This window comes from Pongo pygmaeus, chromosome 12 (assembly GCF_028885625.2).
Source record: "Pongo pygmaeus isolate AG05252 chromosome 12, NHGRI_mPonPyg2-v2.0_pri, whole genome shotgun sequence".
Taxonomy (NCBI): Eukaryota; Metazoa; Chordata; class Mammalia; order Primates; family Hominidae; genus Pongo; species Pongo pygmaeus.
This window is the reverse complement of record NC_072385.2, coordinates 94,689,505-94,713,931: the sequence shown is the minus strand read 5'-3', so window position 1 is coordinate 94,713,931 and position 24,427 is coordinate 94,689,505. Positions and strand designations below refer to the sequence as shown.

General features: G+C 45.2%; 1 protein-coding gene and 1 long non-coding RNA gene across 4 annotated transcripts in view; one reads left to right on the top strand and one right to left on the bottom strand.

Annotated features, from left to right (window-relative positions):
• SOS1 (SOS Ras/Rac guanine nucleotide exchange factor 1) overlaps window positions 1-14,607 on the bottom strand; it is a 143,262-nt gene extending 128,655 nt beyond the window's left edge. For 2 of the 3 annotated variants that reach the window (XM_054475499.2, XM_054475500.2), the window contains exon 1: window positions 10,220-10,926. In XM_054475499.2, the coding sequence (XP_054331474.1) occupies window positions 10,220-10,306 (87 nt within the window). In that variant the 5' untranslated portion in view covers window positions 10,307-10,926. Of the gene's footprint in view, window positions 1-10,219; window positions 10,927-14,541 lie in introns of those variants that run through there. The other variant, XM_054475501.2, reaches the window with a different exon arrangement.
• The window catches only part of LOC129030299 (uncharacterized), a 29,582-nt gene continuing 19,494 nt past the window's right edge, over window positions 14,340-24,427 (top strand). The window contains exons 1-2 of the long non-coding RNA XR_010123122.1: window positions 14,340-14,599; window positions 14,894-14,973. This is a non-coding gene — a long non-coding RNA (uncharacterized LOC129030299). The remainder of the gene's footprint in view (window positions 14,600-14,893; window positions 14,974-24,427) is intronic.

Here is a 24,427-nt window from a genome sequence, read left to right as displayed (position 1 = left end):
ACTACAAGTAGAGAAAGCAACAATTAGATAAATGGGAGAATGGAGAGCCTAGAAATAAACTGACACAGAGATACAGATACAGTTTGTGTGTGTGTGTGTGTGTGTGTGTGTGTGTGTGTGTGTGTGTGTACGTGCATGTATGTATATAGTCGTCCCTTGGTATCCATGGAGGATTGGTTCCAGGACCTCCCTCAGATACCAAAATCTGCAGATGCTCAAGTCATAATCCTACAGAATTGGTGTAGCATTTGCATACAACCTGTGCACATCCTCCCACATACCTTAAATCATCTCCAGATTACTAATAATAACTAATACTATGTAAACAGTTGTACTGTATTGTTTAAGGAGTAATGACCAAAAAAACTGTACCAATTTAGTATAGATGCAATTTCCCCCCATCCTCCTCCCCCAGATACTTTTGATCCACAGTTGTTTGAATGCACAGATGCAGAGGACTGACTGCATATATACATACACACATGAATCATGTAATTTTCATAAAAATATCAACACAATCCAACAGAGAAAAGAAAACCTCTTCAACAGGCTACTACTCTAGGCATACTGCCTACGGCATAGCCCTGCTCTGCAAGGAGCAATAAAAAAAAAAAAAAAGAAGAGGGTCTCTTCAACAAATAGTTCTGAAATAACTAGATGTCAGCATTAAAAATAAATGGATCTCAATTCCTACCTTGTATCACAACACAACAATTAACTTGAAATGGACCACAGAGTCTATGAAAGCTAAAAGTATAAAGCTTTTAAAAGACAGCATTAGGAAAATATCAGCAAAGGGTTCTTAGACATAAGACAGCAATAACCTTAAAAGAAAAAAATATATATTTGACTCCATCAGTATTAAAAACTCCTGGCTGGGCACAGAGGCTCACACCTGTAACCCCAGCACTTTGGGAGGCTGAGGTGGGTAGATCACTTGAGGTCAGGAATTTGAGACCAGCCTGGCCAACACAGAGAAACCCTATCTCTATTAAAAATACAAAAATGGGCCGGGCATGGTGGGTCACGCTTGTAATCCCACTTTGGGAGGGCGAGGCAGGTGGATCACCTGAGGTCAGGAGTTTGAGACCAGCCTGGCCAACATGGTGAAACTCTGTCTCTAATAAAAATACAAAAATTATCCAGGTGTGGTGGCACATGCCTGTAATCCCAGCTAATTGGGAGGCTGAGGCAGGAGAATCACTTGAACCCAGGAGGTGGAGGTTGCAGTGAGCCGAGACTGTGACACTGCACTCCAGCCTGGGCAACAGAGCAAGACTCCATCTCGAAAAAAAAAAAATAATAAGATGGATTCATGGATGAAGGGATGGACAGGCATGCCATAGAGCAAACATAATAAAATTGTAATAAAATGTTAATTATAAAATCTGGGTGATGGGTATACGGGTGTTTACTGTACAATTCTTTAGACTTTTCTGTGTATTGAAAAATCATGACAAAATGTTAGGGTAAAAACTTTATCACAAGACAAAATTCTAAAATGAAGTACAAAGTTTCTTCCTATTTTGTCTATAGCTGTAATAAATACTACATCAGAGGAGGTGAGAAGTAGTTGCCACTTTTACTATTATTTGATTAAAACATCCTTACTGCTGTTACTTCTGGACCTTCCTGCCACTCCTAGAATACAGTCTCCCTCTCTGCTACAGTACACTCCATAATCTCTGTGGACTTCATCATCATTCCCATATGCAACCCAATACATCAATTTTAGAGCTCCTAATTGTCTTACCTGCTTCATCTCTGGAATCCTTTTTTTTTTTCTTCTTTTTTTGAGACGGAGTTTCGCTCTTGTTGCCCAGGCTGGAGTGCAGTGGCATGACCTTAGCTCATTGCAACCTCCACCTCCAGGTTTCAAGCGATTCTCCTACCTTAGCCTCCCGAGTAGCTGGGACTACAGGCACACACCACCACATCCAGATAATTTTTGTATTTTTGGTAGAAGTGAGGTTTTGCCATGTTGGCCAGGCTGGTCTTGAACTCCTGAGCTCAAGTGATCTGCCCTCCTCGGCCTCTATCTCTAGAATCCTAAAACTCCAAAATATAACAATTGTCATCATCTCTAATCACAATCCCCTATCTACTCCCACTACCCTTCTCTTCTAACTCACCAAGATTTTGAATCCATGGAGCCCTAATTTTTCTTCCACTCCATTATTTCTCTTATATACCCTTACTTCCTCTCTATCACCTGAAATATCCCTATCTTCTTAATCTCTACTGCAGCTACCTGCAACCAACCATCTTCTCTCCCTGCTTACCTGAACAGATAAGTGCTGTTGGAGGAAAATCTCACAACCACCAGATCAACCCTACTCCGAGTTTATGGTCTCCACATTCAGCGCTGCTGAGCAATTCCTCTCTCTCCCTCTCTCTCTCACTCTTTCTTTCCCATGGCTCACTGCAGCATCAGCCTCCTGAGCTCAAAGGATCCTCCCACCTCAGTCTCCCAAATGGCTGGGACTACAGGTGCGTACCACCAGGCCTGGCTTTTTTTTGTTTTGTTTTTTGGTAGAGATGGTGCTTCACCATGTTGCCCAGGCTGGTCTTGAACTCCTGGTTTCAAGTGATCCTCTCACCTCAGGCTCCCAAGTGCTGGAATTGCAGGCATGAGCCACCGCACCTGGCTTGCAATTCCTTTCTAAGGCACTGGTTGGCTCCTCTACACTCCACAGCAGCAATTCCCAAACTTCATTATTCCTTCTAAATTTCTTACTACTTTCCCTTTCTTCACTCTGTAAAAAAATTTTGCCTTTCATTTCATCATGAAAATGGAGGTGATTTGGCCAGGCGCAGTGTCTCATGCCTGTAATCCCAGCAAGGTAGGCCGAGGCGGGCAGACTGCCTGAGCTCAGGAGTTCAAGACCAGCCTGGGCAACATGGTAAAACCCTGCCTCTACTAAAACACAAAAGATTAGCTGCGTGTGATGGAGTGTGCCTGTAATCCCAGCTACTGGGGAGGCTGAGGCAGAGTTGCTGGAACCCGGGAGGCGGAGGCTACAGTGAGCGGAGATCGCACCACTGCATTCCAGCCTGGGCGACAAGAGCAAGCCTCTGTCTCAAAAAAAAAAAAAAAAAAAAAAAAAAAAGAAAAGAAAATAGAAGTGATTATTTAGCATGAACTCCCTGCTCCCCAACCTACAAACCCATCTTTATCACTTTCCCTCCCATATCTCATAAGAAAAGATGTCATCACCCCTGCCAGAGGTAGTATCACTCAGTGTTTTATTAATTAATCTATTTACAGACACAGTCTCATTCTGTAACCCAGGCTGGAGTGCAGTAGCCCAATCATAGCTCACTGCAGCCTCAAACACCTGGGCTCAAGCAATCTTCCCACTTCGGCCTCCTGAGTAGCTAAGACTATAGGCATGTACCACCATACCTGGCTTTTTTTTTTTTTCCCTTGTAGAGACAGGGTCTCACTATGTGGCCTAGGCTGTTCTCAAACTCCTCCTGCCTTGGCCTCCCAAAGTGTTGGCGTCAACAACATGAGCCACCATGCTCAGTCAATACAGTGTTTAAAAATACAGATTTTAGAGTTGGGGGAGGGGGGCCATGGTGCAAAAATAAATAAATAAATAAATAAAAGAATTTTAAAAATAAAAATAAAGATTCTGTAACTAAATTACATGGGCAAATTTAACTTTCCAAACCTTGATTTTCTCTCCTGTAAAAAAGGAAGCCGTAATAGTATCCTGTGAGAATTAAATGAGAACACAGGTGAAGTGCTTAAAGTAGTATCTCCCAAACAGTTCAAGGCAAATCCCATTGCTTTGTGTTCCTGAATTTTCACCAGCATTCTCTATTAGCTCCTTCCCCAAAGGCTCTTAACAAGTTTTTGTCATCTCCAAGTAAGAAGCAAAAATGTCTTACCCAATCTTGAATCTCTTTTATGCCTCAACACTATCTCTTTTCCCTTCCTTTCCAAGCTTCTAGAAAAAAATAATCTGAACAAAAAGGTCAGCAGCCCTTACTATTCTTACTTTTCCCATGTTCTTCCATCTTCTACTGTCACAATAAAACTGCTCTGACATAGTGACCAATGACCAAGCCTTAGCTGCCAAACTTAACACTTTTCAGGCCCTTTGACTTTTCTATAGCCTGGTATGATCAATGACTCTTTCTTTTCTTTCTCTTTATTTTTGTTTCTTTCTTTTTTTGAGACAGGGTTTTACCCTTGTCACCCAGATGGCAGTGCAATGGCACGATCATGGCTCACTTCAGCCTCGACATCCCAGGCTCAGGCAATCCTCCCACCTCAGCCTCCTGAGTAGCCAGGACCACAGGTGCGTGCCACCAAGCCTGGCTAATTTTTTTGGTTTTTTGTTTCTCTTTTTCTTTTTTTCCTTCTTTTATTTTTTCTTTTTTTCTGAGATGGAGTTTCACTCTTGTTGCCCAGGCTGGGGTGCAATGGCACAATCTCAGCTCACCATAACCTCTGCCTCCTGGGTTCAAGCAATTCTCCTGCCTCAGCCTCCTGAGTAGCTGGGATTACAGGAATGTGCCACCACGCCTAGCTAATTTTGTATTTTTAGTAGAGATGGGGATTCTCCATGTTGGTTAGGCTGGTGTTGAACTCCTGACCTCAGGTGATGCCCGCCTCGGCCTCTCAAAGTGCTGGGATTATAGGCGTGAGCCACCTCGCCCGGCTGATTTGTTTTTGTTTCTTTTTGAAACAGAGTCTAGCTCTGTCACCCAGGCTGGAGTACAGTGATGTGATCTCAGCTCACTGCAGCCTCCAACTCCCAGGATTCTTGTGTCTCAGCCTCCCGAGTAGCTGGGATTACAGGTGTGCACCACCACGTCAGGCTAATTTTTGTATTTTTAGTAAAGACAGGGGTTTCACTATGTTGGCCAGGCTGGTCTCAAACTCCTGACCATAGGTGATCCACCTGCCTTGGCCTCCAAACATGCTAGGATTACAGGTGTGAGCCATCGCACACAGCTAACAACTCTTTTCTTGAAGCATTCCTCTCTCAACTTCTCAGACACTAGGGTTTCATTCCTTCTGCCTGACTCCTTGCTTCTCGGTCTCCTTACATCATTCCTTTTCCTCTGCTATCTCCCTATACACTATTTTCCACTCCCCTCCCCCACTTCTTATGCCAGCCCTTTTTCAGTCTTACTCAAATCATTTTCAGCATGTGGTCTCATCTACTTTTTAAAATACCTTCATTGAGGTACAACTGACATACAATAAACTGTACATATTTAAAATGTACAATCTGAAAAATTTCAGCATATGTATATACCCCTGAAACCATCAGCACAATCAAGATAAGTGAACATAAAAAACCTCTCCCTAAACAACCACTGATCTGCACTAGTTTGCACCTTCTAGAATGTTCTATAAGTAGACTCATACAGTATATACTCTTTTTTGGTTTCCCTTCTTTCATTGAGTATATTTATTTTGAGATTCAGCCATGTTGTCATTTGTATCAAGTTTGTTCTCTCTTTTTTTTTTTTTGAGACAGGGTCTCATTTTTTTGCTTAGGCTGGAGTGCAATAGCACAATCACACCTCACTGCAGCCTTGACCTCTCAGACTCAAGCAATGCTTCCACCTCAGCCTCCCAAGCAGCTGGGACTACAGGCTCATGCCACCACACCTGGCTAATTTTTTTTAATGTTTTGGCTAATTTTTAAAGTTTTTTGTAGAGACAGGGTTTCACTATGTTGCCTAGGCTGGCCTGGAACTCTTGGGCTCAAGTAATCCTCCCACTTTGGCCTCCCAAAGTGCTGGGATTACAGGTGTGAGCCACCACACCCGGCCGGTTTGTTCCTTTTTATTGCTGAGTAGTATTCCACTGTTTGTATCACAATTTGCTTATTCATTCACCTGTTGATGAACATTGGATTGTTTCCAGTTTTTGACTGAAAAGAGCTGCCATGAACATTCATGTATAAGTCTTTGTATAGGCTTCATCTATATTTATGGCTTTACTTACACATCTACAAGTTCCAAATCTGCTTCACCAGATACCAACAACCAATAGCCAGTTGGAGAAGTTCACTTGAATAACCCAAAAAGACTTTTAAGTCAACATTTCCAAAAATTATCTTATTATGCCACTCCTCTCTCCATCCTAAGAGCTTCTCCTACATTCTCTATCCTGACTAAAGACAATCAAGTCAGAAACAAGACTACTCCTGTTCCATTACCATTCCCCCAATCACTCAGTGAGTTACTAGATCCTGTCAATTTTGCCTTGTAAACATCTTTCAAATAAAATCCACATCCATATTTCCATCCTTGTTCAAATGCACCCTTAATTCAAATGTGTATTATCTCTTGACTGGACTATTAAACTAGGCTTCTAACTTTTCTCCTCTCTTCACGTCTCATTCTTCTCCAAATCATTTTCCATTCTATGGCCAAGGTGAATTTTCTAAAATTAAAATGTGCTGTTACTCCCCTACTTAAAACTTATTGGCTGGGCACAGTGGCTCACCCTGTAATCCCAGCACTTTGGGAAGCTGAGGTAGGCAGATGGCTTGAGCCCAGGAGTTCAAGACCAACCTGGTGAAATCCCATCTCTACAAAAAATACAAAAATTAGCTGGATGTGGCAGTGTGCCTATAGTCTCGGGAGGCTAAGGTGGGAGGATGGCTTAATCCCAGGAGGTGGAGGTTGCAGTGAGCCAAGATCGCACCACTGCACTCCAGCCTGGTAAGACTCTGTCTCAAAACAAACAAATAAAACAAAAACAAACAAACAAAAGAAACTTTATCAATGGCTTCTAATTACCCAAGAAAAAATTAAAATTCCTTAGCTTAACATATATAAAACCTGTTCATAAACCAGTTGTCTCTCCAGACATGCCCTGCCACTTCCCATCATGTTCTAATTTAGTCTTTTCTGATTATGTCATTAACCTTTTTTTTTTTTTTGAGACAGAGTTTTGCTCTTGTTGCCTAGGTTGGAGTGCAGTGGCGCAATCTCTGCTCACTGCAACCTCCATCTTCCGGTTTCAAGCAATTCTCCTGCCTCAGCCTCCCGAGTAGCTGGGATTACAGGTGCCCACCACTACGCCCGGCTAATTTTTGTATTTTTTAGTAGAGACGGGGTTTCACCACGTTGGCCAGGCTGGTCTTTAACTCCTGACCTCGTGATCCGCCCACCTTGCTCTCCCAAAGTGCTGGGATTACAGGTGTGAGCCACCGTGCCCGGCCCTGTCATTTACCTTTTCAGCCTGAGTGTCAAGGGCAATACCTGGTCTATAGTAGGCATGATATATTTGTGCAATAGATAAGATAGGACTTAGACTCATAGATGCAGTGCAACAGATACAGTGGGACATTCCAGCCATATTCAGGAAAAGTAGCAGTCCAGACTGGCTAAAGCAAAAAGGAGATAAAAGATTACGGTAGACAATCCAGTCAGAAAAGCAGGATGAAGCCAGATATCAATCGCTGTTAATTCCATGCTAAAAAGTGTGCACTTTAGCGTAGGTTGAACTCAAAAGACATCAACAGTTCTGAGTGTGACATGTTCAGAAGTGTCCTATAACTGGTGAGATTTGAAAAACAGAAGGTGAGGTGGGGGCCAGTGAACTCCATTAAGAAGTTATCACAGTAGTCTGAGAAAGGAGACTCAATTAGAGAAGTTAGAGGAGGAACAGACTAGAAGAACATGTCAAAGGGAAATGAACATACAGGCTCTACCTGAGTGTGCACAGTAATACAAAGAAGCCAGAGATGACCCCAACATTTTAAACCAGTCAATTGTAACAATAAAGCCATTAATCAAGAAGAAAAACTGAAATGACAGGTGGAGGAGAGAAGTGATAGTTTTAGTTTGTGTATCCCCTCACCTATTTATTCAAATTGAGTGCCTACCAGATGTCAAGCACTATATGCATGGGGAATAAAATGAGGGTAAGATATCATCCCTGTTCTCAAGGAGTGTCCAATCTAGTTATAGGCAAGTAAATAGGAACTTAAAATTCACCGAGCTAGGACAGGGTGCAAAAAGAAAACAAAGGAGTAATATCCAACTCAGCCCTGATGATATGAGAGTTCAGGTTGAGTGAGTCTAGAAGGATGAGTAGTGTTGAACCAGGCAAAGAAGGATGAAGGGACTAGCATATCCAAAGAGCCTCAGGTAAGAGTAAGAGAACACAAGTTGGATGTATCTACAAATAGTTCAATAATAAATCAAAGGAAGAAATCAAGATATGGAGATATCCACATGAAATGTCCAGCAGGCAAGTAAAAACGTAGGTTTTGAGCTACCAACAGCATATTCAGATATGAAATATACTGTATTTCCAACCTTGTTTAGAATCATTGTTAGTGGCTATTTAAATAAGAATTGGAAGAACCTTACATATCAGCTAGATTATGTACACTTCCACCTCCTCCTATCACTTCTACTGCAAAAGTATCTCTAGCTTAAAGTTAAAAGCTGTTTTGGTGTAAATATGCAAAAAGGACAAGTGGGGGCTGTGGTAAGGTGGAGATACATGACCTGTCTAAAGAAGGCAGCCATTTACTCAACTCCAGCAGTTTAGTGCCTCGCTTGAATACAGGCCCTAAATGACAAGACCTTCCTATTCTTCAAGAAAAGCTGAAAATTCAGATTTTATGTAATATCTCCCATTTTCAAATATTAGCAACTAATTACATTTAAAAATAAAACAACACTGTGCCAGCCAAACAAAATGCTTCTGTGGACAGATTTCAGCAAGGGCCACCAGTGCGGCAGAATTAAACAAGCTCTGTCAACTCCTACAATATTCTTTGCACTGCTTCAAAGGATCCTCAGCTGATACCTTGGTGATTCCCCCGGGAAAGGAGCTGCTTTTGCCTCTAAGCAAAATGGCCCCTATTTGGCAATGCTTTATGAGTTCCTTTACACGTTTTTAAACAATTTCCGTGTCTCCCCTTACCCTATCCGGACACCAGCTTCTAGCATCACAGAGACCTCCTACACCCCTTCCATTACAAGCTAAGAAGTCAAACTTGCAAGTAAAGCAAAAGTAAGGAGTGAGAGCCTGATGGGATTTCTAAGGAATAAAGTACGTAAGATATATGGCACCTTTTTTTCTTTAAAAAAAAAAAAAATTACATAGATGTTTGTGACTAGTCAGACACTTGAAGGGGAAAATGTCCGTAATTTAAGTCAGAAATATATGAGCAAATTCTCCTGACAAACCAAATAGTTTTCCACTGTAAGGCAGCAAGAGGGACCGGAGGAGAACAGGGCAAAAGGGAAAGTAAAAGTTACTGGCCTTTGAGAAATATCAGACACCTTTTAATGTTTAGCATAAAAGGTAAAACATAATCTCCATTCTTAGTAGAAGCAGTTAGCATGAAACATTCTTTGAACAGCAAGAAACTAGGATTTAGAAACACTATTAGAAGACTAAAGCAATCTTTACAGAAAAGATAAATGAAGAAAAGGAAACAAAAATAGTCTGGTGGTCACACTGCTGCTTTAGAAGCTTTAAAAATGTAACAACACTTCCTACTTATACTAAAACATTTAAAAGCACAGATCGGCGGTACGTAACTTCAGGTAACAATGTAGCAAACTTAAACATACAAAGGCTAAAAATTCTTAACAAGCCAAATGACAGCACCAAGAATCTCGAACGCTGCAAAAACAAAACCCCCCCGAAATTGGTAGCATGTGCACCAGCCCCTGTTAATCGGAGGAGCGGGGGAAACCAGGAGAATGAGGAGTGATTACTGACGGCGAGCAGAGCAGGCCACGTTCCTACTGCCAGGCGAGCTCGCAATTCCTTTGAGCAAGCATTACGGCCAGGGCATTCTCAAGCCACTAAAACGAGCGTACTGGACACCTAAAACGGTAGGCTAACAGCAGCTCCGGGCTAAGACCGAGAAGGCAGAAAAGTGGCCTGCTTTGACCTCCGCTGAAAACTGAGGCTCCTCCAACTGTTGTTTTCTTGGAATCAAAGGGCAAAGCATTCACCTCTCAGGGGTTGGATTATCTGGATAAACTCCCCCCGGCTCCCTGCGGCCTTCCCACACACCCGGTGGATGTCAACACCGAGAGCCAGCCGTATGAGGGGGGCCTCTCCGTGTGCGCCGTCCTTTTGGAGACGCGGCGAGACCGGGAAGAAAGACGGCCCTGCGCGCGCCCCGCCTCCCCAGCCCTTCCCCAGCGCCGGCCCGGCGCCCGCGCTGGGGGGCTGCGGCCGGGAAGCCGGGTCCCGCGTGCTCCTCACCTTTTTCAGCGCAGGCACCAGCAGTCCCCGCCACTTGGGCGCGTTCTCTTCGCTGAAAAACTCGTAGGGCAGCTGCTGCGCCTGCATGGTGCCCCCGGGGCGCCTCTGGGCGGGGAGAGGGGCGGCGGCGGCCGGGCCAGGGAGCCGCGAGAGGGCGAGCTCGCAGCGCGGAACAGGGCCGCGGCCCCACCGGACGGCCCGGCCCCCTCCGGGCGCCGCGCAGCCGGGCTAGCCCTGGCGAGGGGGCTGGGGGGCGAGGCCCGCGCCTGGCCACCCACCCGACACAGGTACCAGCCGTGGAGAACGGACGCGGCCCGGAGGCGGCGGCATCCCGCACCACCGCCCCGGGGCCAGGCCCCCCGCCCCTCCCCGGCCCGGCGGCGCCGCCCCGGGCTGCCCTCTGCCGCGGCCGCCGCCCGCCCGCCGGGGCTGCACTCCCGGGCCCGGCCTGGCCCCGCGGTGGAGCTGGCGGCTGGGGGAGGACGTGTGGAGGGACGCTCCGGCCGCGGCGCCCGCTCCGCGCAGTTGGGACTCCGAAACGCAAGAGCCCCGGGCGGGGCGGAGCTGGGGCGGAGGTCTCGCGGGGAAGGGGAAGGACCCGAGGTCGTTGTTGGGGAATCTGGTTGCCCTGAGGTGCCGCCGCGGCCGCCGCCGCCGCCGGTGTAGCGCTGTAGCTTCCTACTAGCGAACTGAACCTGCTCGCTACTGAGCATGCGCTGCCGGGCTGGGCTGGTTCGCTCCGGGTTTTCCGGCTCCCGGTGAAGGAGGAAAGCTCGAGAGAGAGAGAGAGAGAGAGAGAGAGAGAGAGATTGAGAGAGAGAGGTAGGGCACCCCGCCAGGCTGTGGCTGCGCTCCTGGGGGCTGCAGGGGAGGGGCGAAAGGGCCCGAGAAGTCGAACCCTGGCAAAGTGGGGCCTGCAGGGGTGGGTGATAACTAGGGTAAAGAGGCTCCCCATTGTGTGGCCTGGCCGTGAGTGCTCCCACCCCTCTCGGAGTCCCTGGGCCCTTCGTTTCGGAAAGGGGTGTGTGTACTTTGTTCCTGAACACGAAGATAAGGACTGCCCAGAGCACGCAATGTATAGTAAACAGACTGGACAAAAGATACAGGTGCTCTGTCACGAAACCTACTGCTCAGTATCTGCTGAGTAGTAGAAGTGATTGCAGTGTTTCTAACTGGTCTTTCCACAAAAGAATAAAATGTGTACGTGTAGTATTGATTTTGTGTGTATGTTTTAGATTCCCTCTGTTCATCTTTTAAACCCACTCCAGAAATGAACTCCAGTAAGCACTTTCCTCCAGTGGATATCGAGACCTCTTTTACAGCTCCTAGAGCACTGCACTTATGCCCCTCTCAGGGCGTTCAGTCTATCGTGTTTTGTATCTTTTGCGGTTCTTTCGACTAGATAATAAACTGGAAGGCAGATCTTTTTCACCAGGGCCTCTACACAGAACAGGCACTCAGTCAATGTTAGTGGAATGCTAAAGGAGCAGTATTTATAAACTGTCCCTCCAGGCCACTGTTTGTTTATAATAGGGGCACTTTGTGGCAGACACCTTATGATTTATCATTAATTACCACTTTTTGAGTATCATCTCATTTAATCCCCATAGCAACCCTATTATTTTCATTTCACCGATAAGAAGGCAGTTTAGAGGAACTAGCCTGGGTTAAAGCTGACATTGTGTCCTGCTATTCCTGAAAACAGTAACCAGGATCACGTAAACGAGAAAGGTTCAGTGGTTCTTAATCTTTACAGGACCTCTTTGAAAATCTGGAAAAACAACTCTTGGGTTATTTCCTTTAAAAATATACAGGCCGGCCAGGCGACGTGGCTCATGCCTGTAATCCCAGCACTTTAGGAAGCCGAGGCGGATGGATCACCTGAGGTCAGGAGTTCCAGACCAGCCTGGCCAACATTGTGAAAACCTGTCTCCACTAGAAATACAAAAATTAGCCGAGCATGGTGGTGGGCGCCTGTAATCCCAGCTACTTGGGAGGCTGAGGCAGGAGAATCGCTTGAACCCGGGAGACAGAGGTTGCAGTGAGCCGAGATCATGCCACCGCACTCCAGCCTGGGCAACAAAAGCAAAACTCCATTTCAATTAAAAAAAAAAATAATAATAATAAATATATATATATACACACACACACACACACAGACCAGCCGGGCGCAGTGGCTCCCGCCGGTAATCCCAGCACTTTGGGAGGCCGAGGTGGGCGGGCCATTTGAGCTCAGGAGTTTGAGACCAGGCTGGCGAGACCCATCTTTATTGTTTTTATTGAAAAAATAAAAATATACATACTTGGTTTACACTTGAAAAACTCCCCACTTTCAAAGTGTGTGGAATGAAAGCTGGGATTATAGGCGCCTGCCACCGCACCCAGGTAATTTTTGTATTTTTATTAGAGATGGAGTTTCACTGTGTTGGCCAGGCTGGTCTCGAACTCCTGACCTCATGATCCACCTGCCTCGGCCTCCCAAAATGCTGTGATTACAAGCGTGAGCCACCGCGTCCAGTCAGCCCTCTTCAAATATTTAAAGGGTTGTGATATGGGGGAAGAGATTTGTTTGTATGGTTCCAAATGAACCAAGATCAAGCCTGTACCCCAAACTATTGCTTGGCTTCCCATTGCTCTTAGAATACATTTCAAACTTCTTACCGTACCCCACAAAGGCGTGCATCTGGCTCCTGCTCACATTCTCAATGTTTTCTCACCATTCACAACCTCGCCTCACCACACTCCAGTCACAGTAGCCTTCTGTCTATTCCTAGAAAACAACAACCTGCCTAAAGAACACTGTTCTTCTCTCAGCCTAGAACCCCTAACTGTTCACTTGGCTGGTTATAAACATCACCACCTCCAAGAGGCCTTTTCCGATCACTCCAAGTAATTCTCACCTGTGTATTTCTACCATATGTTCTTTTTATTTCCTGCTAGCACTAAATCAAATCAGTCCTTTATTTTTGGTTGTAGGTTTCCCTCCCGCCCCCAAATAAAATGTAAACTCCTAGAGAGAGACAATCTTTTTGTTGTTGTTGTTGTTTTCTGAGACAGTCTCATTTTGTCGCCCAGGCTGGAATGCAGGCGGAATCTTGGCTCACTACAACCTCCACTTCCCAGGTTCAAGTGATTTTCCTGCCTCAGCTTCCCGAGTAGCTGGGACTACACGCGCACACCACCAAGCCCGGCCAATTTTTGTATTTTTAATAGAGATGGGGTTTCGCTATGTTGGCCAGGCTGGTCTCGAACTCCTGACCTCAAGCAATCCACCCACCTCCGCCTCCCAAAGTGCTGGTACTACAGGCGTGAGCCACCGCGCCCGGCCGAGATCAACAATCTTGTGCGTTTCGTTCTTCATCGGTTTTAATAGTATCCCCAGGACCTACAATGCCTGCACACAGTAGGTAGCAATAAATATTGTCGAAGGAATAAAATGTGCATGCAGGAAACTTCCAGCACTACATAATCAACGTTGTTTCCAGAAAACGGGCGATTTTCGGGGTGTGCAGGTAAAAACCGTACATTCACTCACTCGGGCTAAGAGGTTGGGCATGTTGACCTCTAAGGTCCCCTTCAACTCCGAATCTCTGATTTGACTGCAGAGGAAAACAAGCCCTAGAAACATGGGTTACAGCCTGGGCTGGGCTTGCTTAGCGGCCAGGACAGGTTTTCACTAGCATGGCCGTTTGGGCCGTAGACAGGGCAGGTAACGAGAGAAATTGCAGTGAAGAGACTCAGTGCTTCGCAGCGGGGAGACCTACAGGGAGTGCCAGGGTCAGCCCCGCTAAGGTCAAGGAGCACTCCATCACCCCTGTACTGCTTGCCTGTATCTCTTGGGACAACTATGGCCATTCAGCAAGAGAAGACAACCGTGCGGACTCAGAAACGTGCAGACGTGTAGGCGCGTGTAGACGTAAAAGTGTCCCCCATCAATCCCCCGCGCCAGCCCCTCAGCTTTTACCGCCGACGGGTGCGCCCTGGCGCAGGCGCAGAGGCTTCTTTTCGCTTCCCTCTTCAGCACTAAGGAGCCTCACGCCACAGCGGACGTGACGCACAGAGGCGCGTCCAGGAGGAATAGCCGAAGCCCGAGAGGGGCGCGTCCAGGCGGGCTAGCCGAGTTCAGAGCGCGGCGCATCGGAGTAGGGCGGCGAGGACGGGGGCGGTGTGGGCGTTCGGCCCTTCAGTGTGCCCCCTGCAGGTGGAAGTGCAACACTCCGCGCCTTTGCCTGCCCCGCTGGCCAGGACGCGGCCACCTGGTTCTCTGCCTTGCTGCAGCCACAGTGATCCTCCTGACGCGAACTTCGGACCCAGCTACTTACTTTTCTGTTCAAGAACTCACACTGGCGTCCCAGGATAAAGTCCAAAGTCCTTAACCTGGTATTCATGGCCTTGCACAGTTGGGCCGCTGCTTATCTTTCCAGCTGTATCTCTCACCCAAAATGAACTGCTCTTGCCTCCTACAAACACATCACTTCTCTCTCTGTCTCCTGCTATTCAGAATGCCTGCCGCCTTTTTTCTCTAATGCCGCCCGCCACAGCCCCACCCCAGCTCCCAGATACACGCTCGCGCTGGAACTCTTGTCCACCCTGCGCGCCCTCAGCTCAAATGCTACCTTCTCTCTAAAGTTTTTGTTTGTTTGTTTTTGTTTTGTTTTGTTTTGTTTTTTTCAGCCTCCATTCAGGATTCCTTCCCTCGAACTTCAGAGCTGAACAGGTAGAAGGAACAGCAGTTTCAGCCATCAGCAGTTAAGGTACTATCTCCTCCAGGACATATTCACCCTCTCTGTCTTTTCCTCACCCTCTGTCTTTCCAATGCCTCGTTTCGATTCCACTCCTCCAAAAAATGTATCTCCAGGAAATACGCCAGAGAAAATAGTGACTGAGAAGAACACTGGATGTCCACCCTTTATTCACCTTTAGCTAATACTTTGAGTCCCCCGCCCTCTTCCTCCCTCTCTGTTTCCATCCCTGCCTTTGCAAAGATGGTACAGTTAGAAGAGATTATCAGAGGTTCTCCAAGATATATGGGACTATTCCTCGCACCTTTTCGGGATTTCTGCAGGGAGCTTATAGGATATGCCCAAGTTTATCTTCTAAGAGAGAAGAGAAGACTTTTTGCAAAAGTCTCTTTCCAGTTGATTCAAGTTGTAATACCTCCTCAAATTGATCACATCCAAATGCAATGTGACTAACGAAATTCCCAACAGGGATTGTTATGGAATTTGACAAACTCATTCTTAAGGGTATATGGAAAAGCAAAAGGCTAATTCTCCTGTAAAAGAAGAAGGTAGGGGAACTTGATTTACCAGATGTGAAAACTGATTACATAGCTAAAGTAATTAAAACAATGGATATTAGCACAAGAACCTACAAACCAATTGATCAGTAGACAGACAAATCAATATATAGAAACCTGATACCGTAAGCATTGCAGATAAATAGGTAAAGGCTATACTATTCAATAAATGAAATAATGTGCAATAGATAAGTGCACATAGAAAAAATATACTCGTAACTCCCACCCTACGCAAAACAATCCCATTGGATTGAAGAAAGTGCAAAAAGCAAAATTATAAAACTCTGAGAAGAAGGCTGGGCGCCAGTGGCTCACGCCTGTAATCCCAGCACTTTGGGGAGGCTGAGGCCTGTAATCCCAGCACTTTGGGAGGCCGAGGCATGAGGGCAAGAGATCGAGACCATCCTGGCCCACATGGTGAAACCCCGTCTCTACCAAAAATACAAAAAAATTAGCCGGGCGTGGTGGCGTATGCGCCTGTAATCTCAGCTACTCGGCAGGCTGAGGCAGGAGAATCGCTTGAACCTGAGAGGCGGAGGTTGCAACGAGTCGAGATCGCGCCACTGCCCTCCAGCCTGGATGACAGAGCGAGACTCCGTCTCAAAAAAAAAAAAAAAAAAAAAATCTGAGAAGAAAATAAGGAATATCTTTTGTTGTTGTTGTTGTTGTTGTTGTTGTTGTCGTTGAGATGGAGTCTGGCTCTGTCACCCAGTCTGGAGTACAGCGGCGTGATCTCAGCTCACTGCAACCTCTGCGTCCCGGGTTCAAGCGATTCTCCTGCCTCAGCCTCCCTGAATAGCTGGGACTACAAGTGCGGGCCACCACGCCCGGCTAATTCTGGTATTTTTAGTAGAGACGGGGTTTTGCCATATTGGCCAAGCTGATCTTGAACTCCCGACCTCAGGTGATCCGCCCACCTTGGCCTCCCAAAGTGTTGGGATTACAGGCTTGAGCCACCGCGCCCTGCCTAGGGTTTCTTAAATAAGACAAAAAATACAAACCATAAAGGAAAATTGTGATAAATTTTACTTCATTGTGGCCAGGTGCATACACAAATATAGATAATCTTCTTGTATGTATAATATGTTACACACACATACCAAAGGAAAAGGAGTGGTAAAGGTTCCAATTGGCCGATATATAGAGCAAAGCTATTCATTGATAAATCTGAAAAGGACTATGAGACAGTCTCAGAAATGCACTTAAAAAAAAAAAAAGGCCTGTCGTGGTGGCTCACGCCTGTAATCCCAGCTATTTTTTTTTTTTTTTTTTTTTTTGAGACGGAGTTTCACTCTTGTTGCCCAGGCTGTAGTGCAATGGTGCGATCTTGGCTCACTGCAACCTCCTCTCCCAGGTTCAAGCGATTCTCCTGCCTCAGCCTCCCAAGTAACTGCGATTACAGGTGCCCGCCACCACGCCTGGCTAATTTTTGTATTTTTAGTAGAGATGGGGTTTTGCCATGTTGTCCAGGCTGGTCTCGAACTCCTGATCTTAGGTGTTCCACCCGCCTTGGCCTCCGAAAGTGCTGGGATTACAGGCGTGAGCCACTGCGCCTGGCCAAAAAAAAAAATTGTTAATCTTAATTATAGGTCAGAATAGGAAGAGGCTGAAATTAAATGCTAGTAGAAAACAGTTTAAAGACAATTGAAGGCCAGGCGCTGTGTCACGCCTGTAATCCCAGCACTTTGGGAGGCCGAGACGGGCAGATCACGAGGTCAGGAGATCGAGACCATCCTGGCTAACACAGTGAAACCCCGTCTCTACTAAATACACAAAAAATTAGCTGGGCGTAGTGGCGGGCGCCTGTATTCCCAGCTACTTGGGAGGCTGAGGCAGGAGAATGGCGTGAACCCAGGGGGCGGAGCTTACAGTGAGCCGAGATCACACCACTGCACTCCAGCCTAGGCAGCAGAGCGAGACTCTGTCTCAAAAAATAAAAGACAATTCAAGCTGGGTGCAGTGGCTCATGCCTCTAATTCCAACACTTGGTGAGGCTGAGGTGGGAGGCTGTTGAGGCCAGGAGTTCAAAACCAGTCTGGGCAACACAAGGAGATCTCTGTCTCTACAAAATTTAAAAAAGTAGCCGGGCGTGATGACGTGCACCCGTAGTCTCAGCTACCCAGGAGGCTGAGGTGGGAGGATTGCTGAGGTGTTTAAGGAGTTTGAGACCAGCCTGGGCAGCATGGCCAAACTCCATCTCTCCAAAAAAAATACAAAAATTAGCTGGGCATGGCGGCACGTGCCTGTGGTCCCAGATCTTGGGAGGCTGAGTAGGGAGGCTCACCTGAGCCCAGGAGGTTGAGTATGCAATGAGTCATGATCATGCCACTGCACTCCAGCTTAGGTAACAGAGTGAGACTCTGTCCATCCCCACCCCCTAGAAAAAAGGACTACTTTCTCAACTGCAAGAATTGTGCGATTTAGCTGACAACCTCCAGCTGTTAACTCCTTTAAGTGTCTGTTAGCTTTTGAGCCAAGGTCATACTTTTCTTGAGGCGGCCCCAGTCAGTGACTCAGCAAGATGGTGGAACAGAGCCTGGCCATTTTTGCCCTATGCAGAACTTCTCTAATGGGTAATCTTTGCTGGGAGCTCCTTATCTGGCTGGCTGAGTCTTCAGCCGATCTGCATCGTGGTCTGATGACTCCCCGACCCAGTTCTTCCTCCTTTTTCTTTTTACGAATGTTACTCCTCAATAAGCCTTTTGCTTTTTTGTTTTGTTTTGTTTTGTTGAGACAGAGGCTGGCTCTGTCGCCCAGGCTGGAGTGCAGCGGCATGATCTCAGCTCACTGCAACCTCCGCCTCCCGGGCTCAAGTGATTCTCCCGCCTCAGCCTCCCAAGTAGCTGGGATTACAGGCGCCCGCCACCACGCCCGGCTAATTTTTGTATTTTTAGTAGAGACGGGGTTTCACCATGTTGCCCAGACTGGTCTCGAACTCCTGATCTTAGGTGATCTGCCTCCCTCAGCCTCCCGAAGTGCTGGGATTACAGGCATGAGCCACCGCACCTGGCCGAAGCCTTTGCTTTTTTTTTTTTTTTATTTTTTGAGACGGAGTCTCGGTCTGTCGCCCAGGCTGGACTGCAGTAATCTCGGCTCAGTGCAACCTCTGCCTCCCAGGTTCAAGCAGTTCTCCTGCCTAAGCCTCCTGAGTAGCTGGGATTACAGGCGAGCCACCACACATGGCTAATTTTTGTGTTTTTAGTAGAGACGGGGTTTCACTATGTTGGTCAAGCTGGTTTCAAACTCCTGTCCTCGTGATCCGCCCGCCTCGGCCTCCCAAAGTGTTGGGGTTACAGACGTGAGCCACTGCACCCCAGCCACCTTTTGCATTCTTAACTCCAGCTCAGCATCTGCTTCCCAGAGGACCCAACTGATTTGTATATGTATATTGTTTTGTAGGATAACAACTAATATTTTTAATTATGATGAATCCATATAAAACCTCAAATTTATTGATTATAGAAATATATCTGTAATTTTCCAAAGTGATTTATTTCTTTAAAAAATGTGGAGAGATTGATGTGGCTCTGAATCTATAAGGAAAGAGCTTGCAGTTTACCATCATTTTGGCTATTTCCTTTTTTTTTTTTTTTTTTTTTTGAGACAGAGTCTTGCTCTGTTGCCCAGGCTGGGGTGCAGTGGCACAATCTTGGCTCACCACAACCTCCGCCTCCTGGGTTCAAGCAATTTTCCTGCTTCAGCCTCCCGAGTAGCTGGGACTACAGGCGCATGCCACCATGCCCTGCTAATTTTTGTATTTTTAGTAGAGGCAGGGTTTCACTATGTTGGCCAGGGGGTCTTGAACTCCTGACCTCGTGATCTGCCCATCTCGGCCTCCCAAAGTGCTGGGATTACAGGCATGAGCCACCGTGCCCAGCCTTGGCTATGTTTCTTAAACATAGTTTACTTATGATAAATATAGCTCAGGCATCCATATTTCATCAGACCTATTATTTTTTGACTGCTTCTGACAGAGACACCCTCTTTATTTTTTGACCAATAAATGACCAGCAACTGTAAAAAAGGGAAAGAGAAAGAAAAATACAGAAACAAAATAACACATCCCATCATCCCTTGTGCAACAGCTCATTTCCCAAAATCTTTGAAAATTACTTATACATGCATGATTTATGAAAGGAACGCCAGGAACACAGTTTCATAAGGATTGTATTAAAGGTTTGTCTCCCCGAGGCAGAAACAATGCTTCTTTGGAATTGTTTTCCTCTTAACCTCTTTTCTCTAAAACTGAAAAAGTTTGCCTTGATTTATGGGGTGTAGAGTTTTTGTTTTCTTAAGTCTAACATAGAAGTTAAAACAAAAACAAAACCTTGGGATGGAAAATAGTAACGGTTAAAGAAGAATTGAATTTTAATTTGCTCAGCTGATCAGGCAAAAATGGGTTTTCTTATAACTGAGAGTACATTTCTCATGAAATATTTCATTATAATATTCCTTTTAGTTGTTTATTGATTTAGTTCGAAAAATGTAGAACAGAGGGAAAGAGGACTGAAATGAAACCTGTGTGCTGAATAAGTCTAGTGTATTTCTTATAAATTTATTCCTGATTCTTATCAAGTTTGTTGTTATTTGAAGTGGGATTTTTAATCTACATTTCTACGTGATTATTGCTGGGTTAAAGAAAAAGTATTGTTTTTCATATAGTTGGCTTAAATCTGGTCTCTTTAATTTTTCATTAGTTCTAATAGTTTTCTTTCTAAAATAACATCTCTGATTCTCTACAAATACAATCATTTTATATGCAAACTATGATATTTTGCCTTCAGCCTTTTTATAAATGCTGGAGGATTAGGACTTAGGCTAAGGATTCAGCAGCAACTCCTGGACCCCATTACTACTCTGCCTTGACCAAAATTGGCAATGCAGCCATCACTGATGTTGAAAGCTGCTGAATCAGGAAGTCATCTGCCAAATTAATAAGCTGCTGCACAACAGCTGGCTGCAGACCATGCCACCTCTGCCACAGTCTACCCCAGCAAAGCAGATCCTCTTGATATCACCTCTGTCTACATATGACTCAGTTTCAAATCAGTCTCAACAAATGCTTCTGTTTCGTGGGATGTAAATCATATCTCAAGCCCTAGCCACAGGAGAGTCTAGAAAATGTAGTTTTTTAGCTTCTGCCTGTATGTTAATTCTACAGCATACTAATATGCAATGTCTGCCATAGCATTCTTTAGCATATCTAGAAAATTTTCTAATTCTTTTTAAAAATTGTGATACAGGCTGGGTGAGGTGGTTCATGCCTGTAATCTCAGCATTTTGGGAGGCCAAGGTGGGCAGATCGCCTAAGGTCAGGAGTTTGAGATCAGCCTGGCCAACATGATGAAACCCCGTCTCTACTAAAAATACAAAAATTAGCTGGGCATGGAGGCACATGCCTGTAATCCCAGCTACTCGGGAGGCTGAGGTGCGAAGATCACTTGAGCCTGGGAAGTGGAGGTTGCAATGATTGGAGATCATGCCACTGCACTCCAGCCTGAGCAACAGAGCTAGACTCTGTTTCAAAAACAAAAGAAAAAGAAAAGAGTGATAAAATACACATAACACAAAATTTATAATCTTAACCTTTTATTTTACTTTTTTTTTTTAAGCTAGTCAGGTGAAGCAGTGGGAGTGGAGAAAGAACAAAGAAATCTGTAATTAGTTGTAATCAATTAGTTGTATACACCACTGCACTCAGACCAGCCCTTAACCAATTTAGAATATATAGTTTAGTAGTGTTAAGTATATCCACATTATTGTGCAATCAATCACAAGAATTCTTTTCATCTTGCAAAACCGAAACTCTGAACCCACTGAACAACAACTCTCCATTTCCCCTCCCCACCAGGCCCTGAGAACCACCATTCTACTTTCTGTTTCTATGAATTTGACTACTCTAGATACCTCATATAAGTAGAATCATACAGTGTTTTTCTTTTTGTGACTGGCTTGTTTCACTTAAGGTTGAATAATATCCTCAAGGTTCATCCATGTTGTAGCATGTGTCAGAATCTCCTTCCTTTTTAAGGCTGAATAATTTTCCATTGTATGTATATAACACATTTGTTTATTCAGCAGATCGCTATTCATCTGAGATGAATAAATCTCAGATCACTGTAATAGACACTCAGATCCCTCAGAGACATGGGTTGTTTGACCTATTGTGAATAATGCTGCTATGAACCTGGGTGCACAAGTATTTCTTTGGGTTGCTGCTTTCAATTATTTTGCGTATATATTCATCCTTCTATTTATTTTGATCTATGAGCTTTCAAAAGGAAAGGCTGCTGAATGTTATGAGATAATTTTTCAGTATCTGTAGCAGATTGTTTTTTAAGATGGCCACAGTATCTCCCATTCTACATGCTTGACACTGTCTCCGTTGCTTCCACCAAAACTGTCATCTGTGGACTGAATGAGGAACTCACTTCGGAGCTAAAGAAGTGCAGCAATGGGCTCATACTCATGGAGTTCACTGGTCTTACAATGACCCCCACCATCTTGAAGCAGCTGGCTTGATAGAATGGTGGAATGGCCTTTTGAAGATGCAGTTATATTGCCCATTACATGACAACACCTTATAGAGCTGGGGCAAAGTTCTCCAGCAGGCTGTATATTCTTCTGAATCAGCATCCAGTATATGGTAATGTTTCTCCCAGAATCAGAATTCATGGGTCCAGCAATCAAGGGGTGGAAATGGAGGTGGCAGCACTCACCATCATCCCTAGTGATCCACTAGCAAAATTTTTGCTTCCTGTTCCCAAGACATGCTCTACTGGCCCAAAGGTCTTTAGTTCCATAGGGAGGAATGCTTTAATCAGGAGACACAACAATGATTTCATTAAATTGTAAGTAAGACTGCCACCTGCTCCCTTTGGGTGCCTTATGACTCTGGGTCAACAGACCAAGAAGGGAGTTACGGTGTTGGCTGGGATGGTTGATCTGGACTACCAAATTGGATACTCCACAATGCTAGTAAGAAATAATATGTCTGGAATACAGGAGATCCCTTGGGGTACCTCTTAGTATTACCGTGCCCTGTGATTAAAGTCAATGGGAAACTACCACTCAAATCAGGCAGGACTTCAAATGGCCCAGATCCTTTAGGAATGAAGATTTGGGTGACCCCACCAAGTAAAGAACTATGACCAGTTGAGGTGCTTACTGAAGGCAGAGAGTATATAGAATAGATAATAGAAGTTAACTATAAACAACAGCTACAACCATGTGACCAGTTATAGACTCAAGGACTATAATTGTCATAAGAATTTCCTCCCTATTTTGTTAAGAATACATTTGTGGCCAGGCGCGGTGGCTCACACCTGTAATCCCAGCACTTAGGAAGCTGAAGTGGGCAGATTGCTTGAGCCTAGGAGTTTGAGACCAGCCTGGGCAACATGGCAAAACTCTGTCTCTACTAAAAATACAAAAATTAGCTGGGTGTGGTGGTGTGTGCCTGTAGTTCCAGCTACTCAAGAGGCTAAAGCAGGAGGATCACCTAAGCCGGCAAGGTATAGGTGACAGTGAGCCGAGATCGTGCCACTGCACTCCAGCCTGGGTAACAGAGTAAGACCCTGTCCCCCACCCCCAAAAAATACATTTGTGTGTATGTATACACATATTAAGCAAAGACAGGTTTTTTCCATCTTATTCCTTTATCATGTAAGATAAGCTAGCTGTTTTGATTTTATATCAATATTTTTAAGTATTCATAATTTTATATCATGGTATTTAACTTATGGGATATCAGGAGAAGAGTAAACATCACTCAAGAACTTTGCTTCCTCTACTGGGGAAGGGACTAGTGTGTTTTCAGTTGTACACAGGATAATTGTATCATGTTAGGTGGAACTATGACTTTGTTATTGTCTGTCTGTCCTTCCTTCCTTCCTTCCCTTTCTCTTTTTCTCTCTTTCTCTCTTTCTTTCCGACATGTTCTCACTCTGTTGCCCAGGCTGGAGTGCAGTGGCACAATCACGGCTCACTGCAGCCTTGAACTCCTGGGCTCAAGCAATCCTCCCACTTTAGTCCCCAGTATCTGGGACCACCAGGCCTGGCTAATTTATTTTTATTTTTATTTTTGGTAGAGACATGGTCTCACTATGTTGCCCAGGCTGCTCTGGAACTCTTAGGCTCAAGAGATCCTCCCACCTCAGTCCCCCAAAGTGTTGGGATTACAGGAGTGAGCCACCACACCCAGCTTGTTATTGTCTTTATTTGAAGATTAAGTATGGCTTAAGGAGACACATATGGTTCAGAAGTATTTGGCTTTGGCAAAATAATAATAATAATTAAAATTTTAAAAAGGAGACGTGTGACAAGTTGACAAGGGGTGGACTTGTGATGATAATTATAGGTGTCAGTTTGATTGAATTAAGGGAAACCTAGACATCGGGTAAAACATTATTTCTGGGTATGTCTGTGAAGGCGTTTCTGGAGGAGATGGGCATTGAATCAGTGGACGAAATAAGAAATATCTGCCCTCATCCAATGTGGGCAGGCACCATCATATTCACCGAGGGCCTGGATAGAACAAAAAGGCAGAGGCAAGGCAAATTTGTTCTCTTTTCTAAAGTTGTGACCCATCTTTTCCTGCCCTTATGCATCAGAACTCCAGGTTCTTGGGCAAGAGGCCCCTGATTTCTCAGCCCTTGGCCTCAGGCTGAGAGTTACGTTATTGGCGCCCCTGGTTCTCAGGCCTTCGGGCTCAGACTGAATTATACCACTAGCTTCCCTGCTTCACCAGCTTGCAGGCAATGTATCATGGGACTTCTCAGCCTCCATAATTGCATGAGCCAATTCCCATAATAAATCTCATGTATGTATATTATTGGTTCTGTTTCTCTGGAGAACGCTGACTAATACAGATTGGTGGGGTCCATATCCTATTTTCTTGAACTTAGGAA